This window comes from Grammomys surdaster, unplaced genomic scaffold (assembly GCF_004785775.1).
Source record: "Grammomys surdaster isolate TR1022 unplaced genomic scaffold, NIH_TR_1.0 224, whole genome shotgun sequence".
NCBI lineage: Eukaryota > Metazoa > Chordata > Mammalia > Rodentia > Muridae > Grammomys > Grammomys surdaster.
The window spans coordinates 9,403,985-9,425,642 of NW_021604669.1; the positions used below are offsets into that span (position 1 = coordinate 9,403,985).

The following is a 21,658-nucleotide window of genomic DNA, read 5'->3' on the forward strand; positions in this document are numbered from 1 at the left end:
ATATATATATGTGTGTGTGTGTGTGTGTGTGTGTGTGTGTGTGTGTGTACACACACACACACACCTCATAGAGGCTGCTTTTCACAAAGATCTGCTTGGCAAAGTATAGTGCCCAAATAAGAGTTGCTGCTATCACTGCTCAAGGCCAGAATCAGAGTTATGCTCTCTGCAGGTCACTGGACTGAAATGTGTGCCCTCAGCCCCGGGCACAGAATGTTGCTAGCAGTTAATATAAGTAATAAAATACATAACACATGAAAGGGCCTATCACTGTGAAGAACAGGAGAAATGAAAAACTACCTTTAAAAAGAAAAAGGATAGAATAAGCCTGCACATGTAGGGCATTCTCCTCTGGCTCCCGAGTTTATTAAATGCACTTGGCCTCCATTCTATGCCAATCATTTTTTGCTCCACTCTGTGGTCATGTGATCTCTACCCCACCAGTTTATTCAACACATCTTCTGATGGGGTCTCTTTTCCAGGAGTTCACACCACACTCAATGAACATGTGGCGCCCTGCTCTGTGTTCTCCATGCCTCTAGGTAACAGAAGCAGTTTCTAAGAATTTTGTGAGCATGGAGGCAGCAGTGAGGTGCCTGAGCCACAGTGCTGGGAAGATGAAGTTCACTGGTGGCAGAGGAGACTCTCCCTCCTGCCTGCTAGGAGGCCACTGGATGCTAAAATAAGACCAGAAAGAAGGAAAGCAGAGGAGGATTCTTCTTAGCCAGTGTCTGAGAACAAAGCCAGACCGGCTGCTCCACCCCCTCCCCAACTCCCAAAGCCATCCCCAGTGGCATTAGGAGCATTTTTGAAATTATTTCTAATCTTGTCGCCCTCTTCATAGCAACCTGCCTCGTTTGTTCTCCCTTCTCTACTGTTGCTTTAATTTTCAGTATTTCTTTGATGACTGATGCCTAAATTTTATCCCCTGAACATTTCCAAGTTTCATTTTATGTTGTATGACTATCGCCTCCTACTGGTGGTAAAGGGCGCAGTTATACCTATTGGGAGATTCTCAATTTATGTCCAGAGGGAAGAAACCTTTCGACCATTGAGTCCAGCACCTGGGTGAAACAGAATCACAAATGGCAGGCTGATTCTGTCAATCATCAATCCTTTCTTGCAGCCTGAGATTAAAGCAGGAGCCTCTACATCATCAGTGAGCATGGTTACTCACCCAAGGTCCTTGATCGAGCAGATACGTGACTGTGGGTCCCCAAGGGATCTAAGGGTCTCCACTTAGAGCAATGCACACTCTGGGGAAGGAGGACTTCATTTTGAGTAGTTTTGCTGATTTGGTTGAGAAAACATGTACTAAAGCCACCTATGTTCTTAGCAAGGAAAACCCAGACGTGACTTTTGTCTTGTTTCATAGGCCACTGAGTCATGTGTCAGTGTGCTGTTGTTAAGTGTCATGGAGTGGGGGGAGCACAGAACTGGTAAGACACTGGAGATGGGTCTGATTGGAGATGGGTTACATCAAATGGAGAGGCCCCTATAAATGTTCGTTATAGCCCTTGAGTAAGGTTATGAGGAGCATGTAGAATTTTAATAGAAAGGACCAGTCACTCCCAGGAAGCAGCACAAGAGTGTGCAAAGCCATGGGGCATAAAACATTCCTGGACATATCACAAAGGTTGAAGCACTAGCAATGATCAAATATGATGTCCTGTTTAGCATCCATCCTTGCATTCTGAAGTCCTGAAATGGCAAGGCCAGATGAGTGGGGAACTGACTTCTAACGATAGTACCAGCTCTGTTGCCTGTCACCTGCCTGGAGACAGCAGTGCTGGTCCAACCAGATAGCAGGGCAGATTGACCAAGATGGTGGTCATGCAGTGCCTGACTTATACAAAGCTTTGGAGTACTCTACCTGTTCCTTGTTCAAAGCTGTATGCCTAGAGTAAGACTTCACATCACTGAAATCCTTACAGATAAGAGTGTTTTAGCTAATCATTCTGCCAAGGTCTCTCAGTGTTGCTACCTTAGCTCGTCATGTTGGGGGAAATGTAGTTTTAGTTGTCCAGCAGGGAAGGTAGAACACATTCAGAGAGTGCTCGGGGAATGAAGAGGTTCTGTGTCCTTTTCCCACCTGGGCCTGTATTGTTCTGTGTTAGTGGCATCCGTGTTATTGTGTTTTATGAAACATACAGATAAATCATAAAGTATCATCACAAATGGCTCTCCTCGTGAGGGTGCTTTACCACACAGGGCCAGGAGTTCATCGGTTTCAGCTGTCCTTTTATCCTTCCTGATTTCTAAATTGACCCTTTTTATTAAACACTGAGGTGTTCCTTTAACTTCCATGGCATAGAGCTACAGACATAGTTGATTTATTTGCATGGAGTTTTTGTGTCTCCCAGAATGGAGGAAAATATTAATCCACCTTTCCCCATCTTCTCTTTCCCTGTTGTTTAGTATTCTTTTTGCAGATGTCAAAGGATTTACCAACCTCTCTACGACCTTGTCTGCTCAGGAGCTGGTCAGGATGCTCAACGAGCTCTTTGCCAGATTTGACCGGCTGGCCCATGTGAGTTGCATTTAATTCCATTCTAGTCCTTGCAGAAGTGAGGGCCTGCATGTGGTATTAGGGAAGAAGGGATTCAACCTTCATTGCCAATGCCATTACCATTCTGCATCCTGTCTCCATGCATAGACCCCTGACCCTCTCACACCCTGGAGGCCAATATTGCTTATTTATCAGATTGATTTTCCCTTGAAAGACAGCTGGTTGAGTGATCACCAACCCGGTCTTTCCTGCCTGCTTTCCACTCTCCCTTCACTAAGCCGGGTGCCATCCAGCTGCAGGCTCAGAGCTGGTACGCAGAGCTGGCTGCCTGCAGTTTCCTAGCGAGCACTAGCCATCTGCAGTGAATTAGCCTGTTTACAAAAACCAGTGATGCACTGAGCAATCCCACCACTGTTTTGATTGACCTACCTTGAGAGCTGTATTTTAGCCAGTAAGACAATACCTCTATTTTCCAGCTCCCTTAAGCACAGCTAAGTTAATAAAGGCAACAAGGTGGGCAACTACTATCAAAACACAGACTTGTAGTCCTAGATCTACACAAATGACAGAGAAATACATTGTAACCCTGCACTTGGAGCAGCTTAGAGTTCAAATAGAAGTAATGCAAGTCCCAGCTTTGTGAAGTAGCTAGAGCACTACTGACTTCTAGAGCCTGGTGGGAATTAAATCACATTGTGTCAAGTACACATTCACTGGTAGCATTCCAAACTTTAGGCTGTCACATTCCGAGGGAGGGCTTGTCCTGGCTGCATCTGAGCAGCCTTTAAGTACTGCCATGCCCCTACATGCCAGGAACAGGAGAATGATGAATGCCTATCTCTTTTCTTAAAGATAAGTGTACTTGGGAATACAAGGGTGATTAGTGAGTGCACAGAGTCTTGTCAACCCTGGGATGCTCTGAAATCACAGAGGCAGAATGTAACCTTTCTATCAGAGACTATTTCCTAGAGATAGTGATGCTGAAGATAATTCTCAGAGTAAAATAAACAAACGTGATTGATGCATTGCTATGAGCAGTGAAAACAATGCTACCTCTGTAATGAAGTCCAAACATAGTGCGCCATGGGAAAGACGGTAGATGTAAGAAGCGGAGACTTGGGGGCCTGTAAGCCATTCTATAAAAGACAAAATGGCAGACAAAAAGCAGATAGGAGGTACAAGGAACACTAGGGTGGGGTAGAAAAGTTGCTATCAAAGAAGCTGTCACAGCAGGGTGAATCAGGGAGCGACATGGTGCTTTGTATCTTGTTCGTGGTGTTTGCAATGACTGGACACGTTTGCCAAAAGAGAAAGTCGTGTACATGATTGGGAGGCCAAATAGCAAAATGGAGAAATTGTGGTATGAGAAAGTACAAGGCAGGAGGTAGACGTGGGAAGGGAGGAATCTAAACTCTTAGTAGATGCTACTAGACAGCTAATAGATAGGAAACTGAAGTCTCCATTTAGGATGAGGGCTGAATTTACCTGGTTCCTGGCACTTAGAAGGAAATATACGTATGGCATTTCCTTTAACCATTGAACCAGTGATGGTTGGTGTAAGTTACAAATTCTTATTCTTTTTTCTAATATGGTTCATAGTATTTTTTTCTCAAAGACAAAAAGAAGAGTAAAGATCGTCTCAAGTAAGAATTAAAAGATGTGATCAAGGTCATTTTCTTATGTCAGAGAAATCATTCCATCTCCTCCCACCCCCAACAGAGAGAGAGAGAGAGAGAGAGAGAGAGAGAGAGAGAGAGAGAGAGAAAGAGAGAGAGAGAGAGAATAGATATAGATGAGCAAACTAAGTAAGGCATTAAAGATTGATCTCTGCCCTCCACATTCATAGACATACTCAAACATACACACACACACACACAGAGATGAGTATCATGAAGTGAACTGAGCAATTTTGGTAAGAATATTAAACATTCATAAACCACTAGTGTTGAGTGCTTTTCCTGGTGGGAAAAATTTTTTCCTCAGATTATATCAAGCTGTTATCACAACTAACCTGCAAGGTAGACCTTGTGTTCCCACCTTATTCACAGAGTGTCCAGATGTCAAAAATATAAACTCTCCAGAACTAGTCACAGGTAAGGATTTATGACTCAAACCCAGGCCAGCTGAGGCTCCTTACTGCTAACCTCAAGCATAATAGGGAAAGCAGGACAGGACACTAGAGCACCTCTGGTCATGCAGGATGGCTTTAAGCACGAGGTGCAGGTATAGGTTTGGTTTGGATGCTCTTTGGTAAATCATCTCTCTTGAGTCTCCATTTCCTATCAAAATCAAAATGGATAAATTAAATAATACATGTGGTGTCTCAGCTGAGGTCCATTAAAAATCTACATTAACATTCACGGTTCGTAACTTCCAGCCATCTGTGTTTCCCTTTCTGGCACCTCAGCCTCAAGGGCTGAAATACCTTCTTTGGAGAGTTCCACAAACTCCACCAGTGACAATGATTCCACTTGCTTTGAAATGAGAAAACTTCCCATTGACTCTGTCCTCCACCTAGGCAAGTCTCTAGATCAGCTGAGTTCTGGACTCCACTGTTATATAAAAGAGAATTGTGTCTTCTGGAGTTTGATAAGACTCTAGATGCCTACTGTTGATATTTTCCTGAGGATTTAAATCACAGAAACATCAGAGAGAACCCGCCTTATAGAACATTTTACATTGCATCTTTGCTTCACTGTACTGATATTGAAATGAAAATATTCCATTCAAGTTGCCCATGAAATTCATTTCCATTTAGTGTGCTTTCTACAGTGTCCGGAGGGTTCAAGCTGCTCAGCTTAGAGTGCTTGGACCACTGACAAAACTTGGCAATTCTAGGGTCTGATCTTTTAAAATAACAAGCTCCTTACCTAACTTTTCAACAGACACAAAATGAATATGAGTATGCACACATTATTCTGACAAAAGGATGTTATAGTGTAATACCAATGATATCATTAAAAATCTTAAGACATTTTATAAACTTCTGTCAAAAGGGGGAGCAAGATCAATTTTTTTAACGATAAGGAACACAACACCATCGACACCATAGAGAGATGATCAATTTCTAATAAGATGGCATCTCCATGAACTAACATAGGAGGATATTGTGCCATGATATTATATGGGGAAAAAAATCAAACATAGTGTGATAAATTTATGGCTAAAGATCGTGAAGACATATAGGTACTTATGCACCTGCCCTTTAAGGAGAACTTGGAGAGGAAACTGAGCTCCTGGGGCACTGGATACATGATCGAAAATGGGTGTCCAAGGACACTTTAGGCTTTTCTGTAGTTTAAATTGTACTAGAGCAATATGTTCACACATCACTTCTCTGATTCTAATGAAATAAAATTGGACAAAATACCTTAAGTTTGAGAATCTTTTCACTTGGCACTTTTTTCCCTATAACTAAATAAATACTTAATTTTAGTAAAACTGAAACATCAAATATATAATAGCAGAGTTTCTACTTCTGTAATTTTAGCTCCTTCCAAAATGTATAGCTATCTTCAAGGTAGACTCCCAAATTTCATCCACTATCCACATATGTAATCTAATCAACTTTTTTCAAGATTTTTATGACGTTAAATACATCAAAATAGGAAGGAAATGATTGTAAGACTGACTTTAGGTGGGGAGAGGGTCCTTATTCTACTTCACTCTTTAAGTATCTTTTCCAAAGCAGTCTGCCTTCTCTAGCATGAATTTTTAAAAGCAATTTCTGATAGAATTTACTTGCAACATTCTATAAAGTCATCTGACAGCTCATCAAACATGATAAAAAAAAAATGTGTCTGAAAACTGACAGAACTTGACAGATAAGGAACCAGTCCTTGCCCTTGCATATATATATATATATTTATTTATTTTCCCTGAATACACATATGTACCAAATATATTGTATATGCTACATATTTTTATTTTGTACATGAAATGTTTTATATAAAGTGTGCATATACACACAAATAGATGATAAGTAATAAATACATAGATTAGATGTGAGAGAGAGAGAGAGAGAGAGAGAGAGAGAGAGAGAGAGAGAGAGAGAAATGATATATTCCCATTTCCTTAGGGACTATAGATTTCAGGAAAGTTGCCAGCTTTACCTTTTGGTTACAAGAAAAATGGACCTTGGAAGTGAACATTGTTCCGTGTCTTCCCCAAAGAAGTAGTCAATCATTTTGTGCAATCTCTTTTTCAGAATATATTTTTGTTAGGAGAGCTGCCATTCTGTGCTATCATGTAATTCTTGAAGTTTAAGAGAGGGCATTTATTTATTGAGCTCAAGAGTCAAATGTGTATGATCTTGAGATCCCCACCTACCTACTTATTAGCAGTGTAGGCTTTGCCCCCTGAAGCCTGAAGAACAGCTGTATGACTCACAGCTCAGAAGGTAGATGAAAAGATGGTACAAGATGACCAGGAAGGCTGCAATGTACCTCTGGCTGGTGGTGCATGCTTTATGCAAGGTGGCTCATTGCTTCCGTAGATTTTTCCAAAACCTTTTCACTTCAGTGTCTGTGGGATTATCACAGACTTGGAGTCAGTGAGTAGTATACCTATAGTGCTGAAGACTGCATTTGTGATCTAGGGGAGTCTCTGTATGTTTTATCCTGTAGCTTTGCTGTCTGTAAAACACAGGTGACAGCTACTTTTCCTATATGTGTGAGGCCCAAAGAGAAAGAGAAGAAGCAGCATGTTGGACACTGAGAAGGCTACTCCCAAGCATCAGCTGTCACTGACACTGCTAGGGGATGGTCACATGTCCTCTGTCACACATTAAGGACAAGGTAGATTCTTTTGTCCTTGTCATATAGAGAACTAAAACTCACTTATCAGTGTTTCCAGGATATGAAGCAATGAAACTAGCAAACCTGGCAGTCATACAGGTTTAGACCTGTATTATCCTCTGTGTGTGTGTGTGTGTGTGTGTGTGTGTGTGTGTGTGTGTGTGTGTCTGTATCTTCTAACTATATATTTATATATTAGTATATATTTATGATTTAAATATATTAAATTAGAAGGCTAAGCTGATATATCTCTTTCTCTCCTTATCTCCTAGTTAAATTTATGTCCTATAAATTAACATGAAGAGAGGGAGACAGAGAGAGAGAGAGAGAGAGAGAGAGAGAGAGAGAGAGAGAGAGAGAGAGAGAAACACATAGTGGAAGTTTATTTTGTTGTAAAGAATAACGAAATCATGACATTTGGAAGGAAAAATGGATGGGACTGGAGATCATTATGTTAAACAAAACAAACCAGACTCATAAAACAAATACTGTGTCTTCTCACTCAAGTACAAAGCCTAGACTTTCAAACACAGAAATTTTAGCTCAAGGGCATGAGAGGAGAAAAAGTATGGTAACCAATATAAGAGCAGCATTGTGTGACTCCATTATGCTAAATTCATTTAGGTATTTTCTTTAAGAGTAAATCTTTCTAGTTTTGAAGTCTTGAAAATCTTTACTCTTTCAGAGGAATTGGGCTAGTAGAGACTCTCCTCCTCCTCCTCCTCCTCCTCCTCCTCCTCCTCCTCCTCCTTCTCCTCCTCCTCTTCCTCTTCATTCCTCCAGCTTTTTGAGGTGTGGTCCAATTTGCCCTCATGCTATTTGCAAATTCAGTATGTAGTCAAAGCTAACCTTGAACTCCTGATTTTCCTTCCTCCACCCCTTGATTACTAGGATTACAGGTGTTGGACACCATACCTAGATGATAGCATTTCCATTGGTGTTTGTGGTGTTTGCTAAAGAATCTTTCTTTTTTTTTTTTTAGTTCTTGAGTACATTTTTGAAAGCTTTGTTTTATATCAAGCCCTCAAGCTAATAGAATTTTCATTAGTGCTTTTTGGTAGTTATTGACAGATTTTTTTTTAAAAAAAATAGTTCCTTAACAAATTTTGAAAAAGAAAGAAAGAAAGAAAGAAAGAAAGAAAGAAAGAAAGAAAGAAAGAGAGAGAGAGAGAAAGAAAGTTTTTAATAATGGTTCTGTGATCTCATAAGCCTAGACACTAATACTAGTGGGCAAGGTAATCTCTAGGTTCATTCTAAATTGTTGTACTCTGGAGATCAGTTCCCTCTTTCTGATCACACTTAATCAATAGTTCTCTTATAAAGAAAATAATAGTTGAACAGCCAATAGACAGGAACCCCAAGCTCCTAAAATATTCTACAAGTCGGGTATGCACAACACAGAAACCTAGAGGATGTCTCTGTGCTCACTTGGGTGGTTAGGAAGTTTCTGAAAATCTGACCCAGTCAGAGAAGCATCAGAATCAAGTTCTGCCAACTGTTTTTCAATGTGCCTTCAATAGTTACCAGACTGCTTACATTAGGAAGTCAGCACAGTGCCTTTCTTCTTGGTATTTCAAGGGTGTCTACTGAGCTTCCAGGTCAGTGAGACCGTTTCTATTTACAACTCCTTTCTCTAGCCCTGAGACCATTTTTTCCCAAAGATAGCACCCTACAAAGGAAATCATAGCTCTCTATGGTTCACCCCTAGAAGGCCTATCAGAGGATACTCAGCCCAAACCATTCATCTAAAGAAACAATGTCATGCAGTTGTAAGACAATACCGGAGGTGACTGATTAATTCATATGGGAACTACTTATTTTGCCTCAGTTCTGAGTATCAATGATTGGCCCTACCGCTTTTACCTGTGATGAGATCGCAAACCGCTAACCTCACGGAGTCTCAGAGAAGAAAGACCACGTGGTAAAATGGTCCCACATCAGCAGTACATCTAGCAGGGACTATAAAACCATTTACTACATCTTTTGGGTGTCAGCTGTCAGAACCAGGACCGAGAAATTGGAGCCGGGGGAGAACGGAGTGAACATGGAGCCCATAGAGATTTCAGACCCCAGAGACCAACATCAGGGTGTAGATCTAACTTTTATTATTCAGTACAAAACTTATATACAAATTTTAGCCAATAAGGTTTCAGTTACATAATCAAGGGCCAAAGGAGGAATTGCACTGGCTGACCTGCTGAATCTAATTTGCTTGCCATGACTCTGTAGGGCAGGGGAGTAGATTGCCCAGCGGGGATGTCCTTGAAGACAGAGGAAGCACAGGGCTCCAGGCTTGAGTCCTTTGTTCAGTCTCACAAGGTTGCTGGTAGCCGCTTTAGATATCCTGGCTGTGTACAGCCCAATCAGGATTCCTCAAGCAGGTGCAGGAGACCATGGCATCTGCCTCTGCATCGCGCTTCTTCCTCCATTAGGTTCACTCTCACAATCCCCACATACGCCATTCTTTATCAAGTTTCCACCACCTCACAAAGCACCAAGCTTTTACTACCCAGTTAAATTTAAGAATTTACTACCCAGGGCTTTGCAGGACATTTCAGATCCAAACTACGGAAATTGTAAAAGCATGTTCGAAAGTTGGGGGTTTTCTGACTTTGAAGCACAGAGCGCTTGACTCGTTTGCATCTTTTCTGATATTTTTGGTTGTGAGCCTAGTCTTTAGCCAATGACCCATCTCTCCAGACCCATTCGCATCTTTTCTTGAGCAGTCTAATGATCTGGTCCTTCTGATGACATGGTCCTCTCCCTACCACTCTGTTCCTTTCAGGAACATCACTGTCTTCGCATTAAAATCCTGGGAGACTGCTATTACTGTGTGTCTGGACTGCCTGAGCCCCGCCAGGACCACGCTCATTGCTGTGTTGAAATGGGTCTCAGCATGATCAAAACTATCAGGTAAGTTGTAATTGCCTCCATAGTACTTGAGGGCTCAGTGTGTGGGAGAAGATACATGGCCCCATTTATCCTTTGCTGAAAATTTTGGAATGTGGTTAATGTCTTGCATATCTGCTGATTCTCCCATACAAGCTGGCCTCTTTGGCTTATGATCACACTCCACTTTCCGTCAGGTGTACAGGAACTCTGAATCACAAATGAGGAGATCACAGAGAGGACAAAAAGATGAGCAGACTCTCTCTTCGGAGAGCAGAGCAGGAAAGGTGGACACGGCACATGCAATTTCAGTGCAGTACAATAAGCTCTGTGAGTAAAAGACAGGATTTGGGGAGGTTAAAAGAAAGACCTGCTGATTTAACTGCTGTCATGGAGAAGATGTCCAAGGTGAAGGTATCTAAGATGTTGTTTGAAATATATCCTGCGTAGATATCAGCAGGATGATGGAGGTAGAGTGAGGAGCTCTGAAAAGAAGATAGGCGTGTATGCAAATCAAGATGAGCTACAACTAGTGAGCTCTGGAGTACAAAGCGCAGTGTTGGTCTATCAATGGGTAAAAGCCAGAGCCCACAGGACCTTGATACAACTGTGCCTTAATGTCAGCTAAGTATGGCTTTTTGTGTGTGATATAACTACTTTCAGCTTTTGTGAGCACACTTGTCCGGTGTTCTAATCAAAAGAAGGAGTATGAGGGTTGGAAGATTCTAGAGAAAAACTGTATGACCTTGGGACAAAAGCTCATCCCTGTCAAAATTCCTACTGAGACTCCACCATGGTTACAGAACCTGTAAATAGTACATTCTTGAACTATATTGTGAAGAGAGAGGTGGAAAGAGGTGTGTGTGTCTGTAGGCCTAAAATCAGCCATAGGCCTAAAATCAGCAATAGGCCTGTCATACATATATACTAACACCAAGTCTTGGGTCTCAGTGGAAAAACATTGAAACAGATGGCTATAAGCTAATGTCAACAGGCAACTTTTGTGGAAATTTATAAACCTGAGTAGTCATAGACCTTGTAAATAGATAGCCTTGGCAGACAATACCAACTTAGATAAGGACAAGCGAGTCATAGACAGAGTCATAATGAATTGTCCCCTGAACCTTCACCTAGCCGATACCCAGTTCTGAAGATATCTGTATTCCCCCTGAACACCCACACTCCAGTGTCATTCCCTTCCCCACATCCTGCCTTTCTGTGTTTATAACCCCTGTGTGAATTAATTACGATTTGAGAAAAAATTAAAAAAAAAAAGAAAAGAAAAAAAGAGAGGTGTGTGTGTGTATGTGTGTGTGTGTGTGTGTGTGTGTGTGTGTGTGTGTGTATGTATGTGTGTGTGTTTGAATGGAACTCAAATGCTACAGTAAAATGTACAGCAGGCCTTAAAATACCATTGCACTTAGGGAGATAGGGTTTTCAAGGTGGACTTAGAATAGCCCAAGCAAAGCTGCTATAAAGTTTGTCAAAACCTAACTCCAAAGCTTGGTACTTCTTGCTGATACGTCCCACTTGGAACAACATAAGAGACTGCATAGACTACTCTATTTCCTCAAAGGAAAGGGATTAGAAATTCATATTCTTTCATAATCTGGCTTGAAATTTCCCTGTAAAATGAGTATTTTATTTTAAAAAATGCTTTGATGAGCTCCTGGTGACAAGGGTACTATTTCCAAGAGTACCCTTGTCAAATGTTTTGTTAAATGGCAAAGATGGCCAGTCTATGTGCTGTTTGTGGGCTGCAGGCTTTTCTGATGGACTGTGCACACAAAGGAATAGGATGTGTACCTGATGGAATACAGCTTCTACCAAAGAACAACAGAAGCCAACCACACCAGGTGCAGGAATACAACAAGGACATGGACCATCAGGAGAGATGCAGAAGTCTGGGGTCTGGATAACTTTAGACCAAATTATGAGATTCCTACCTTTCCTGGGCAATGTTATATTTTCACTCTTCTATTTAAAAAGGAAGGGGTTTGAGGACCAGGAGTAAAGATTTCTAGGTACTTTATCACTTCTTGATGCCATATCCAATAACATTCTATTGTCTGGCCATACTCTATCCCTGCAGGAGTCGTTCACTGCCCTAGCTCCTAGCCTGAGCTGGCTAGCTCAGTGGTAGAAATAGACCTATAAATTCTGAAGAAGACTTCTGTATACATCTTGGACTCCATGAAAGGTACCATATTGATATGCCAGTGAGAAGAAAAGAAACTAGAAATTGGAATTCTTCTAAATCTCTTCAGTATCTTTCCATAAGAATAGACCAAATGTCCATCATAGCAGAAACTTACCTTCAGTGAGGGTCATGTTGTTTATTACACAGTAAGAAAATTGTATGAAGGTCTGAGAGATTGCTCAGTAGTTATGAGTGCAAACTATTCTTGTAGAAGACCCAAGTTCAATTCTCATAGCACTCATAGTGGGCTGCTCACAATTGCCTGTAGCTCCAGCTCCAGAGGATCTAACAAACTCTTCTGCCCTTTACAGATACTTGCACTTATGTGCACAACACACACCCCATACAACCACAGACACACACATGCACATACAAACACACACATGAACTCAGACATACATGCACTCATAGACATAGACACATGGTCATACACACATATACACATAACTAAAAATAAAGCCTTTGTTCAAATAATAAAACTATACAACTGCCACTTGCTTTTAATCCCATCTGACCTTCTCCCCCAGTCTTTGAATATCAAGTTAAAAATTTAACAGTTCTCATCATGAATGTTTCTAATTTTTTAATGTTCCGATAATTTTAAGAAGAGAGATCAAGGGGTCATGAGGTAAAATAGGAGCAGATAGTGTTTGCTTTGATTTTCGTGACAGAACCTGGAGTCTTCACAGGCAGAGATACTGCCAATGCCAACGCTAGTGTTTTCCATCTACTGTAGCATAAAAGTTCCCTACATTAAAGACTAGACAGGTGCGCCTTATGCTCAAACCTGAAGTTTCCTTCAGGTCAGACTTTGGTGAGTTAACTGTTCATTTGGACACTTGAGGCTCTTGGCCTTTAAATGAGGATCAATTCTGATGTTTTAATGGGTCTTAAGAAGCAATGAGAAAGATACCCAGGGAACCAGAGATCGCCACACTCAAGCAGATATGTGGTGTTTATCCTGTCAGCAAACCAGTAACTCTGTAAGCAAACGTTTATGAAGCTTTTCCATGAGTGACAGTTCTACAAAACCCTGGAAACCCAGTTGTGAATGCATTTTCTCTAAGCCTTCACTCTGCATGACCACTTGGGTTTGTTCATAAAGCAAAGAAGCCAGAGAAGACATCCCTAAAGTCTCTATCAGTACTGAAAGTTTGTGACTTATACCTACACAAACCTCACACTCAAATAATAAAACATACTTCCAACATTCCATAAGAACTTTTATTTTGATCTTAAGCTGAAGAAATGCTGTTGAGACAGCATCGTAAAGAAATGGAGCATATTCAGTTCACTCTCCTGTCTCTTTCTGCAGAGAACCTTATCCCTGGCCCTTTTAAAGGCCACTTTAAGGGCTTTGTGGAGCTTTGGATTTGGACAATGTGAAATGAAACTTAGATAAGTGGAAATGATTCTAGGGCATTCTCTTCTGTTCCTTTATTAAGTACCACTTATACTTCCTTAGGATAAGACACACTGGTTGCATATTTTTTTAACTACATGACTCAGAGCCTATTAATACCCAAAGAACTCCTTGATTATAACGTAGGAGACTTGAGGTCCAGCATTAATTCTTCAGTTAACAAGAAATCATGGCATGGAGGAATGAACAGACGTGCTGGATTTAGGCAAGCTGTGGTTGTAATTGACTCAGGCTTCTAGAATCCCCACTCCTTCTGCCAAGTATTTTCACTCTAGGAGATGGATGCTGAAAATACTCACACTTCTGTATGTGTAAAAGAGAATCCAAGTTACTAGCTTTATCAAGAAGTGATTATTGTTAAACAACTTATCACTTGCACATGATGCATTTGTTTTATTCTACCTCAAAGTACTTATTCAACAGTAAGACTCTGTGTGTGTGTGTATGTGTGTGTGTGCGTGTGTGCACGTTCCAATTGAAAAATGTATGTGTGTACATATATTTGTATGTATATGATCTCCACATAAATGTGATTAATACACACACACACAGACACACACACAGACACACACACACACACACAAATTGACTATTGAGCCATAAAAAAAGAATGAACTTCTGTGATTTTAGCAACACAAATAAGTCTGGAAGACATTGTATTAGGTGAAATAAGTCAAGGATCAAAAGACAAACGTTCTAGTGTTTCATAAATGTGATAGCTGAGAGAGCTGATCTCCCAGAAGCAGAGATGAGAACAGCAGTTGGAAAGTTATAGTTCAAGGGTGGAATTTTTCAGTTTTAAGAATAGCCCTAGGAAACCTTGCACAGTTATATATAGTATCTGGAAAAATGCTTATAGAAGTGAAACCCACATAAGGTAAAACATGCCGATTAGCTAGTTTTCATCATTCTGTGGTGTACAGCAAGTACAAACAATTCTGTCTGTTAATGAAAACAAGAAATACGATATAATAAAACTGATTTTTAAACATTCTCAGGCAAGGGCCAAGAAAATCAAAGTAATTGAGGGAGAACTAGCTAAATATCTCAGTGGCTAGAGGTGCTACCTTGCAAGCAAGGTGGACTGACTTCAATTCCTGGAACTCACATAAAGATGCATGAGAGATACAACTTTATAAAGCTGTAGTCTGACCTCCACAGAGGTGCTATAGCACTAATGTGCCTACATTCGAAAACATGTCACTAGTATTCTGAACTCAAAAGTGGGATTAGAACAAGAACCACTGGGACATAGGCTACAGACAATATGAAGTTCCAGGCACTGTGGGAAAATAACAGAGCCCAAAACAGATATCAAAAGATCACTGTGGATTGGAATGTCTTTCTCTGCAGTTGACTCTGGCTGAAGGAAACAGTTTCAAGATACTTTTCTACCAATTTAGGAGAAGGAACAAGGCATAAGGGAATTGTTTTAAAATAAATAGGAAAGAGTGGTAAGAGAGGAAGTTGGCTTCTCAGGCACAATACTTCAATATCTATCACGATATTATATTTATATATTAATTGACATTATTCTGAGAATTTTGGTCAGCATTCCACTGCATCAGAGGTGCATTTGTTACCAGATGTGATTGTGGTGAATGTTCATTGAACTAGCCATGATTTAGAAGGCAGATGCTGTATGAAGTGGATAGCTCTGCATTGGCAACAGAAGACCCCATCTTTTCCCATCCCTGCCTCTTACTAAAAGTGTGGCCATGGACAGATGACTTAACTAAGAACCCCATGTCCTATCAAAATAGAGATCACTGGATTCCAACTGGAGTGTTCCTTTAAAAACCAATGTTACCCAACTAGGTAAAGACGTAACATGTATGCTGTCATAACAGAAATAGTTTTACCATTTGATCTATTTTAAATCATATATGTGGGTGTTATACACCTTTGAATACAGGTACACAGGACATCTAAAAGAGATAGTCTGGTGCCCAGCAGCTGGAGTTACAAGCAATCATAACATGGTTGCTCAGAACTGATTTTGACTCTCCTATAAGGACAATACACACTCTTAACTACTGATCCATATATTCAACATCATAGAAATACTTCTAATAGACTCTCCCAGGTGGGCATAAGTTCCAGGAGTATAAAACTTACTTCGGCACACTATCAGAATCTATTCATTTATCATGCCTTCTATCCAGTGCTTTTAAAATCATCATAGTTACTTGAGTTTATTGGTCACTTGAGAAGCACTGAAGAAAAGGCTTTGTGTATATTAATTCCTTATGTCTTCATTTTAAAAAAGACAACAACTATAGGAGTTAAGTGGGATTGGCAGGCGAAATACCAAAGCATTCTGTATGGCTACAATACACACTGGACAGAGTAGTCCGAGCAATTGTTGGAATCAGTGTCATCCACAGATAGCTAGTTCTGCTGAATGGCCTCATGCCCACTAATGGGAGCCCTGAAAATAAGCTCCACTTGCCAGTGACCAAATAATACACACAAAATAATACACAGAGAATGGCTGAGTCACACAACTAGTCAGTGGCTGAGTCACACAACAGTCAGTGGCAGCACAATGCTACTAATATGGAGCCATTTGTAGCCATAACCAATATGCTGTCTGCCTCTCAGCTCTACAGATATTCAGTTGATCCTGATACTCATAATCTGCCATAAATACCTAAAATACCAATGAATAGCTTAGGAGATCTCATATCTATTCCTAGAAAGAAAAAAAAGTAGCAGCAGAACTAATGTTAATGGAAAAACTCAGTAAATGTCTAAGAATAACATGAGAATAAGCCCTAATCAAAATAACATCATAGCAAACATTTTAGAAACAAGCTGTGAGATAGTTAATTAGGGGCCAGGGGCAGAATACAACTTTATTTATAACGAAGCACTCAGTATCATCTCATTCACATCTTTTCATAAAAGTAAATTAATTAAAATGGCCTTCAATAATAGTTTCTATTACATAGATTGAAAAGTGGTCCCAGGTGGCTCTTTCTCACATACCCTGGGTCTATTCTAGGGATCCTTATTAGCTGAGGAAATGCCAGAGTTGACACTGGACTCCTCTCACTGCAATACTTTTATTAACAACCTATAAAGGGTGTCCTTGATGAATCCTAATGAAATTTGCAGAGCAGAGTCTTTTCAATGCAATTGCTAAAAAGCCCCAGGAATGACTCCAGAATGCCAAGTAGGAACAGCCTTTTTCCAGCAGTTATTTAGAGCAAAGGTCCTAAGCCTTGTGGTAAGGTTGCTTTGCCAAGCAATATGGCAGGACAAAGACTATAAAGTGGGGATCATCATGTTTCTTGTCACTTAACTGAGAGTTTTGAACCCTGCCTCTCTACACCTTTTTTTTCTTTCTCTCTGTTTCTCCTTTCTTCCTCCTCTTTCTGCTCCCACACCTTCTTCCTTCTCTGAAGTGCTTTCTGTTCTCTACATTCCTGTTTCTCTATCTCTCTGTGCGTCTCTCTCTCTCTCTCTCTCTCTCTCTCTCTCTCTCTCTCTCTCACACACACACACACACACACACACACACACACACACGAGTCACTTTTTCTCTGTGTGTACCTCTCTCTCCATCCTTCTAAAGTCCCTTCCTCATACTCTTCAAAAACATCACTAAATATGGCTACATTGTTGCTTTTCTCATTGTTTTGATGAAATACCTGACAGACTACCGCTGAAGGGAAGAAGGGTATACTTGCAGTACATCCTGCCAGGAAAAGCCTGGTGGTAGGTGCATGGGCTGCTTAATCTATCTAGGCAGATCTGGAAGCAGAGAGAAATGAATTCTGGTACTTTCCTAGCTTTTTTCTTGTTATTCAGCCTGGGGTCCCAGTACATGTAATGATGCTATCCACATGCAGGACATATTCCCTTAGTTAATCCTCACTGAAAATGCCCCGAGAGTGAGTTTCACTAAGGCCCTGGGCGAGAGATTACTTAATTTAATCAAATTAATGATTGACATTATCCACCTAAGTAGCAATCATAAACCTGCACTCCTATTTAATGCAGTCATTTGAATGCTGTTCAGCACCGATCTAGTGATTTTTGTCAACATTGCTAATGTTGAGGTACCGTTCATCTGCAGGCCTCACACAATGTATCCTTCACACCTTACTTCAGCTAACAGAGAAGCTATATGAGAAACTTTTTTTCTCCAGTTTCCAGGTGAAACTAGAGTTCTGATAGGCTAAAAACAAGCATGTTACCCCCAAATGACATACAGCTTGCCAGTGGCAGAAGCAAGGACACGAGCACGAAGGCAGGAAGGAATGTTGTTAGAACAATTCTGTTATTCATGCAGAATACAGAAGTGGGAACCCACTAGACATCATAGATTACATTAGTGGTGCATGACACAGTGGAGTGACTCTGCAGAAGTATACATGGAATAACGGACAGAAATACGTCTAGGGCAAACGGTTTCTCTTTTACAGAGAAGGTAGCTCTCTGAACCGACAGAAGCAAGCAGCGCACAGGGCTGCAAGCAGACAGGGCTTATAATGCCCATTCCAAGCTTCAAGTAGACTGCAGTGATCACAGCTTACCACACAGAACGTGAATTGTGGGTCTGTAGCTCACGTGTGAGCATGGGTTCTGTTGGGCTGAGTTGTAAATCCTGCATGTCTACTGCTGCAGGAGACTGGAACCACGGCTCTGGGAAGCAGAACCGTGGGAATTTGACTGAGTTCACTCCACGCAGCACCAAGCAGATGCTGGCTATGAGAAGCCACATGGCTCCACCTGGGCATGGAGAGGTCTCAGCCTGAAGTCCCATGGGGGCAGAGCTTTTGGATTGGGACCCCCAGACAAGAAGGCGTGCATGGATCAACTGGTCTCAAACTCCTGGGCTACCAGGCACCACTGGGAGCCATGGAAGAGTTGAGACTGGGGGAGTATGGGCTGAGAGGGTCGAGAGGGAGAGCTCCGGCAGTATCCTGTGGGGTGGAAACTCTTGATCATGGCGACTCTCTTAGCTGGGTCATGGCTGGCTCAGCTAGCATGCTTGATATGACAAGTCTCCATGGCAGAAACGTAGAGAAGTCCTCCAGGCAGAGATTAGGTGGCTCTGTAGTCGACGGCCCCCTCCACTGCAGCCCCAAAGACTCAAGGAAGTCCATGGTTTTAAAAGGTATATTGTCATGGCAGAAAGTAGATGTAGCTGTACCCCATACCCGTGTCCTCAGGGTGGGCCTGAGGTTAAACACCATTTGTAAGGAGGAAAGTCTGGGAAGGAATGCTTAATTGGTTATGCCCTCTGGCCTTTAGGTATCTCATTAATATGGAGATCTATCTTGAGGCTCTGCAGCCTGTAGTCACGTCCCCTACCTGTGGAGAGGCTGGTAGGGGCATTGCCCTACATGACTGAAAGGCACTGATTAATGGAGGTCTTCAGCCTCATGTCAGGAGCCTGGAGTCTGGGAGTGTGGTGAAATGTGTGCTGTCCCTTGCAGGGATACTTGTTGTGTCTCCAGCCGTCTCTAGCCAGTGCTCCACCAGAAACCATGCTATCCTTCCATGGTGCCAGAGTGAATGACTGACCCACCAAGTCCTGACAGTTACACAGTGATAGGCTGGGCCAGCTCCCACCCATTTACAGAAGCAAGTCCTTAAACTTGCAGAAATGTTATGTCCAGTTGACATCAAGTTGGAAGCTTCAGATCAGACATGAGAAGTATGTTTACACCACAGTAATTGAAAACCTTTATAATTCATAGTCTGTTGCCCAGAGTTGACTGTGAGACATTTTTCAGCATGACACTGACTCTGACATGATGATGATTTTATCTTTCATTATTACCCAATATATCTTGGAAAGTATAACTCTACAAAATGTTCCAGGTTTACTTATAAGAAACCGTGTTCCCAACTCAGAAAGTTTCAGAACTATAAGTGGAGACATTGGGACACTAGACTGTCCTATATGTCCAATATGGCCCACACACGTATGGTGAATGGCTCCTACGGTGGCAATTACAGGGAGTACAGGTATTTTGAAAATGGAAGGATATTACTACTAGGAGGCATAAGGAAAGAAATAATATCACCTCTCAGTACTAAGTCCTCCCACAAATGGCCCTTTCTCACAGCATTGGGGTAGTGCTATTTCTTGATAGAAATTAAGTATCCACAATATCCTCTTTTCTTAAGATATCTTAACAAGAGAACACTAATTTGGGTTTGCAACCCCTCCCCCTCTGAATAAGCCTCTCACAGTGTTCCTAAGATGAGAGAGTGGTACACATCTTCAAGAATAGCGAGAGAAATGAATGGATCATTGCTTTCACTTTGTCATCCCTCAACCATCTGGTTTCAAAGAAAAGTTCAGCGTGAGACCTTCCCCATTGCTCCTCCTATCGCAGAAGGAAGAGATAATGGAAGTAACACAGAGACGAAGTGTGCAGGCTACATTCAGCTTATAAAGCAGCATCATGAGTGTGTGAACCCCATCACTCATGAGACCTGCAGGACTTTGAATGAGTCTTCTCTTCTTTCAGCTCTGGCTTCTTTAGCTGCAAAAGGAATGCACCATCCAAAAGCAAGCCCCATGACTACACACAATGGCTTGATTTTTTTTTATTAGGACCAGGGATTGCAGATAGCTTTGACACTTGAAAGAATAATGGATGATCTCCATGTGTAGTACAGGAATTGCTATAAGGATAAAATGAATAGTAATAGGTATATCTAATTCTGCCAGAGCCTCCATTTTCTCATTGGTAAAATGGAAATTTATAACACAAGCACCAACTTTTCTGCATTGCTGTGGTTGTTAAAGTGAAATCTTAATTGAGACCCAAATTGCAAAACCTATGCTAAGATAAGGTAGAGTAGCTTCTAAGCCTTTTAAGAGACAGAAAATGCCCATTTTATAAGGCATGCTGACGTCCAATAGAGACCAAAGAATGCTTCAAGGTTGAAGGCAGTGTTCAGCTGGCCCCATGACTGCCATGATGAAAGCCTCTATGCCTCATGGGGACTCCTGAAGCACCTCAGCAAACTCAGCAGCTCTGTCCAAAGTCATCTTTCATAAGCCACATTGAATCTGGGAGTTTGTCAGTAGAAGATGCATTGTCTGTGATATTACACTGGGCTAGCTCAGAATCTAACAGTGTGGATACTTTTTTTCATGTTTGAAAAGAAACCATGCAGGGCAGTAGAAATGGAATTCTGTAACCAGACTTGCAAACGGCCTGAAGTTCAACCTTGCACAATATACTTCTTATGACTTGTTTTCATCATTTAGACAGTGCTGGTGTTAGCATAAGGTCACTATAAAGATTCCACAAAGCCCTCAGCAAATGTAGTTCACCTCCATAATGAGCTCCCTTTCATTTCTTCCTCTCCTCTGGAGAATTAATGCCACAGGGTTGTGAAGCAAAAAGGCCAGTGAGCTTTGTCCATAACACAATAAGTACTACTTCAGCCCCTGCCTGGTCCCTTGGACTGGAGCAGACACAGAGTCGGTCTGCTCCTGTCCTGTGGAGAAACTGAATCCTGAGTCATCCAGGAGCCACTGCACTCAGAGCAGCTGGTAAGAACTCCATCTCACTCCCTAAGCCCCAGAGATACATCTGGGAGCCAGGGACATCCAGGGCACAGCAGCTACCCAAACCCCGCCCCTACGGAATTCCACTTCCCTTCGGCCCCTGCCTGGTCCCTGGGACTGGAGCAGACACAGAGTAGGTCTGCTCCTGTCCTGTGGAGAAACTGAATCCTGAGTCATCCAGGAGCCACTGCACTCAGAGCAGCTGGTAAGAACTCCATCTCACTCCCCAAACCCCAGAAATACATCTGGGAGCCAGGGACATCCTGGGCACAGCAGCTACCCAAACCCCGCCCCT

The 21,658-nt window shown here is 41.6% G+C and overlaps 1 protein-coding gene across 3 annotated transcripts in view; it reads left to right on the plus strand.

The window, feature by feature from the left end:
* Positions 1-21,658, plus strand: part of Adcy8 (adenylate cyclase 8) — a 223,030-nt gene that overhangs the window by 95,569 nt on the left and 105,803 nt on the right. For all 3 annotated transcript variants that reach the window (XM_028773247.1, XM_028773248.1, XM_028773249.1), the window contains exons 4-5: positions 2,419-2,530; positions 10,091-10,218. In XM_028773247.1, the coding sequence (XP_028629080.1) occupies positions 2,419-2,530; positions 10,091-10,218 (240 nt within the window). The remainder of the gene's footprint in view (positions 1-2,418; positions 2,531-10,090; positions 10,219-21,658) is intronic.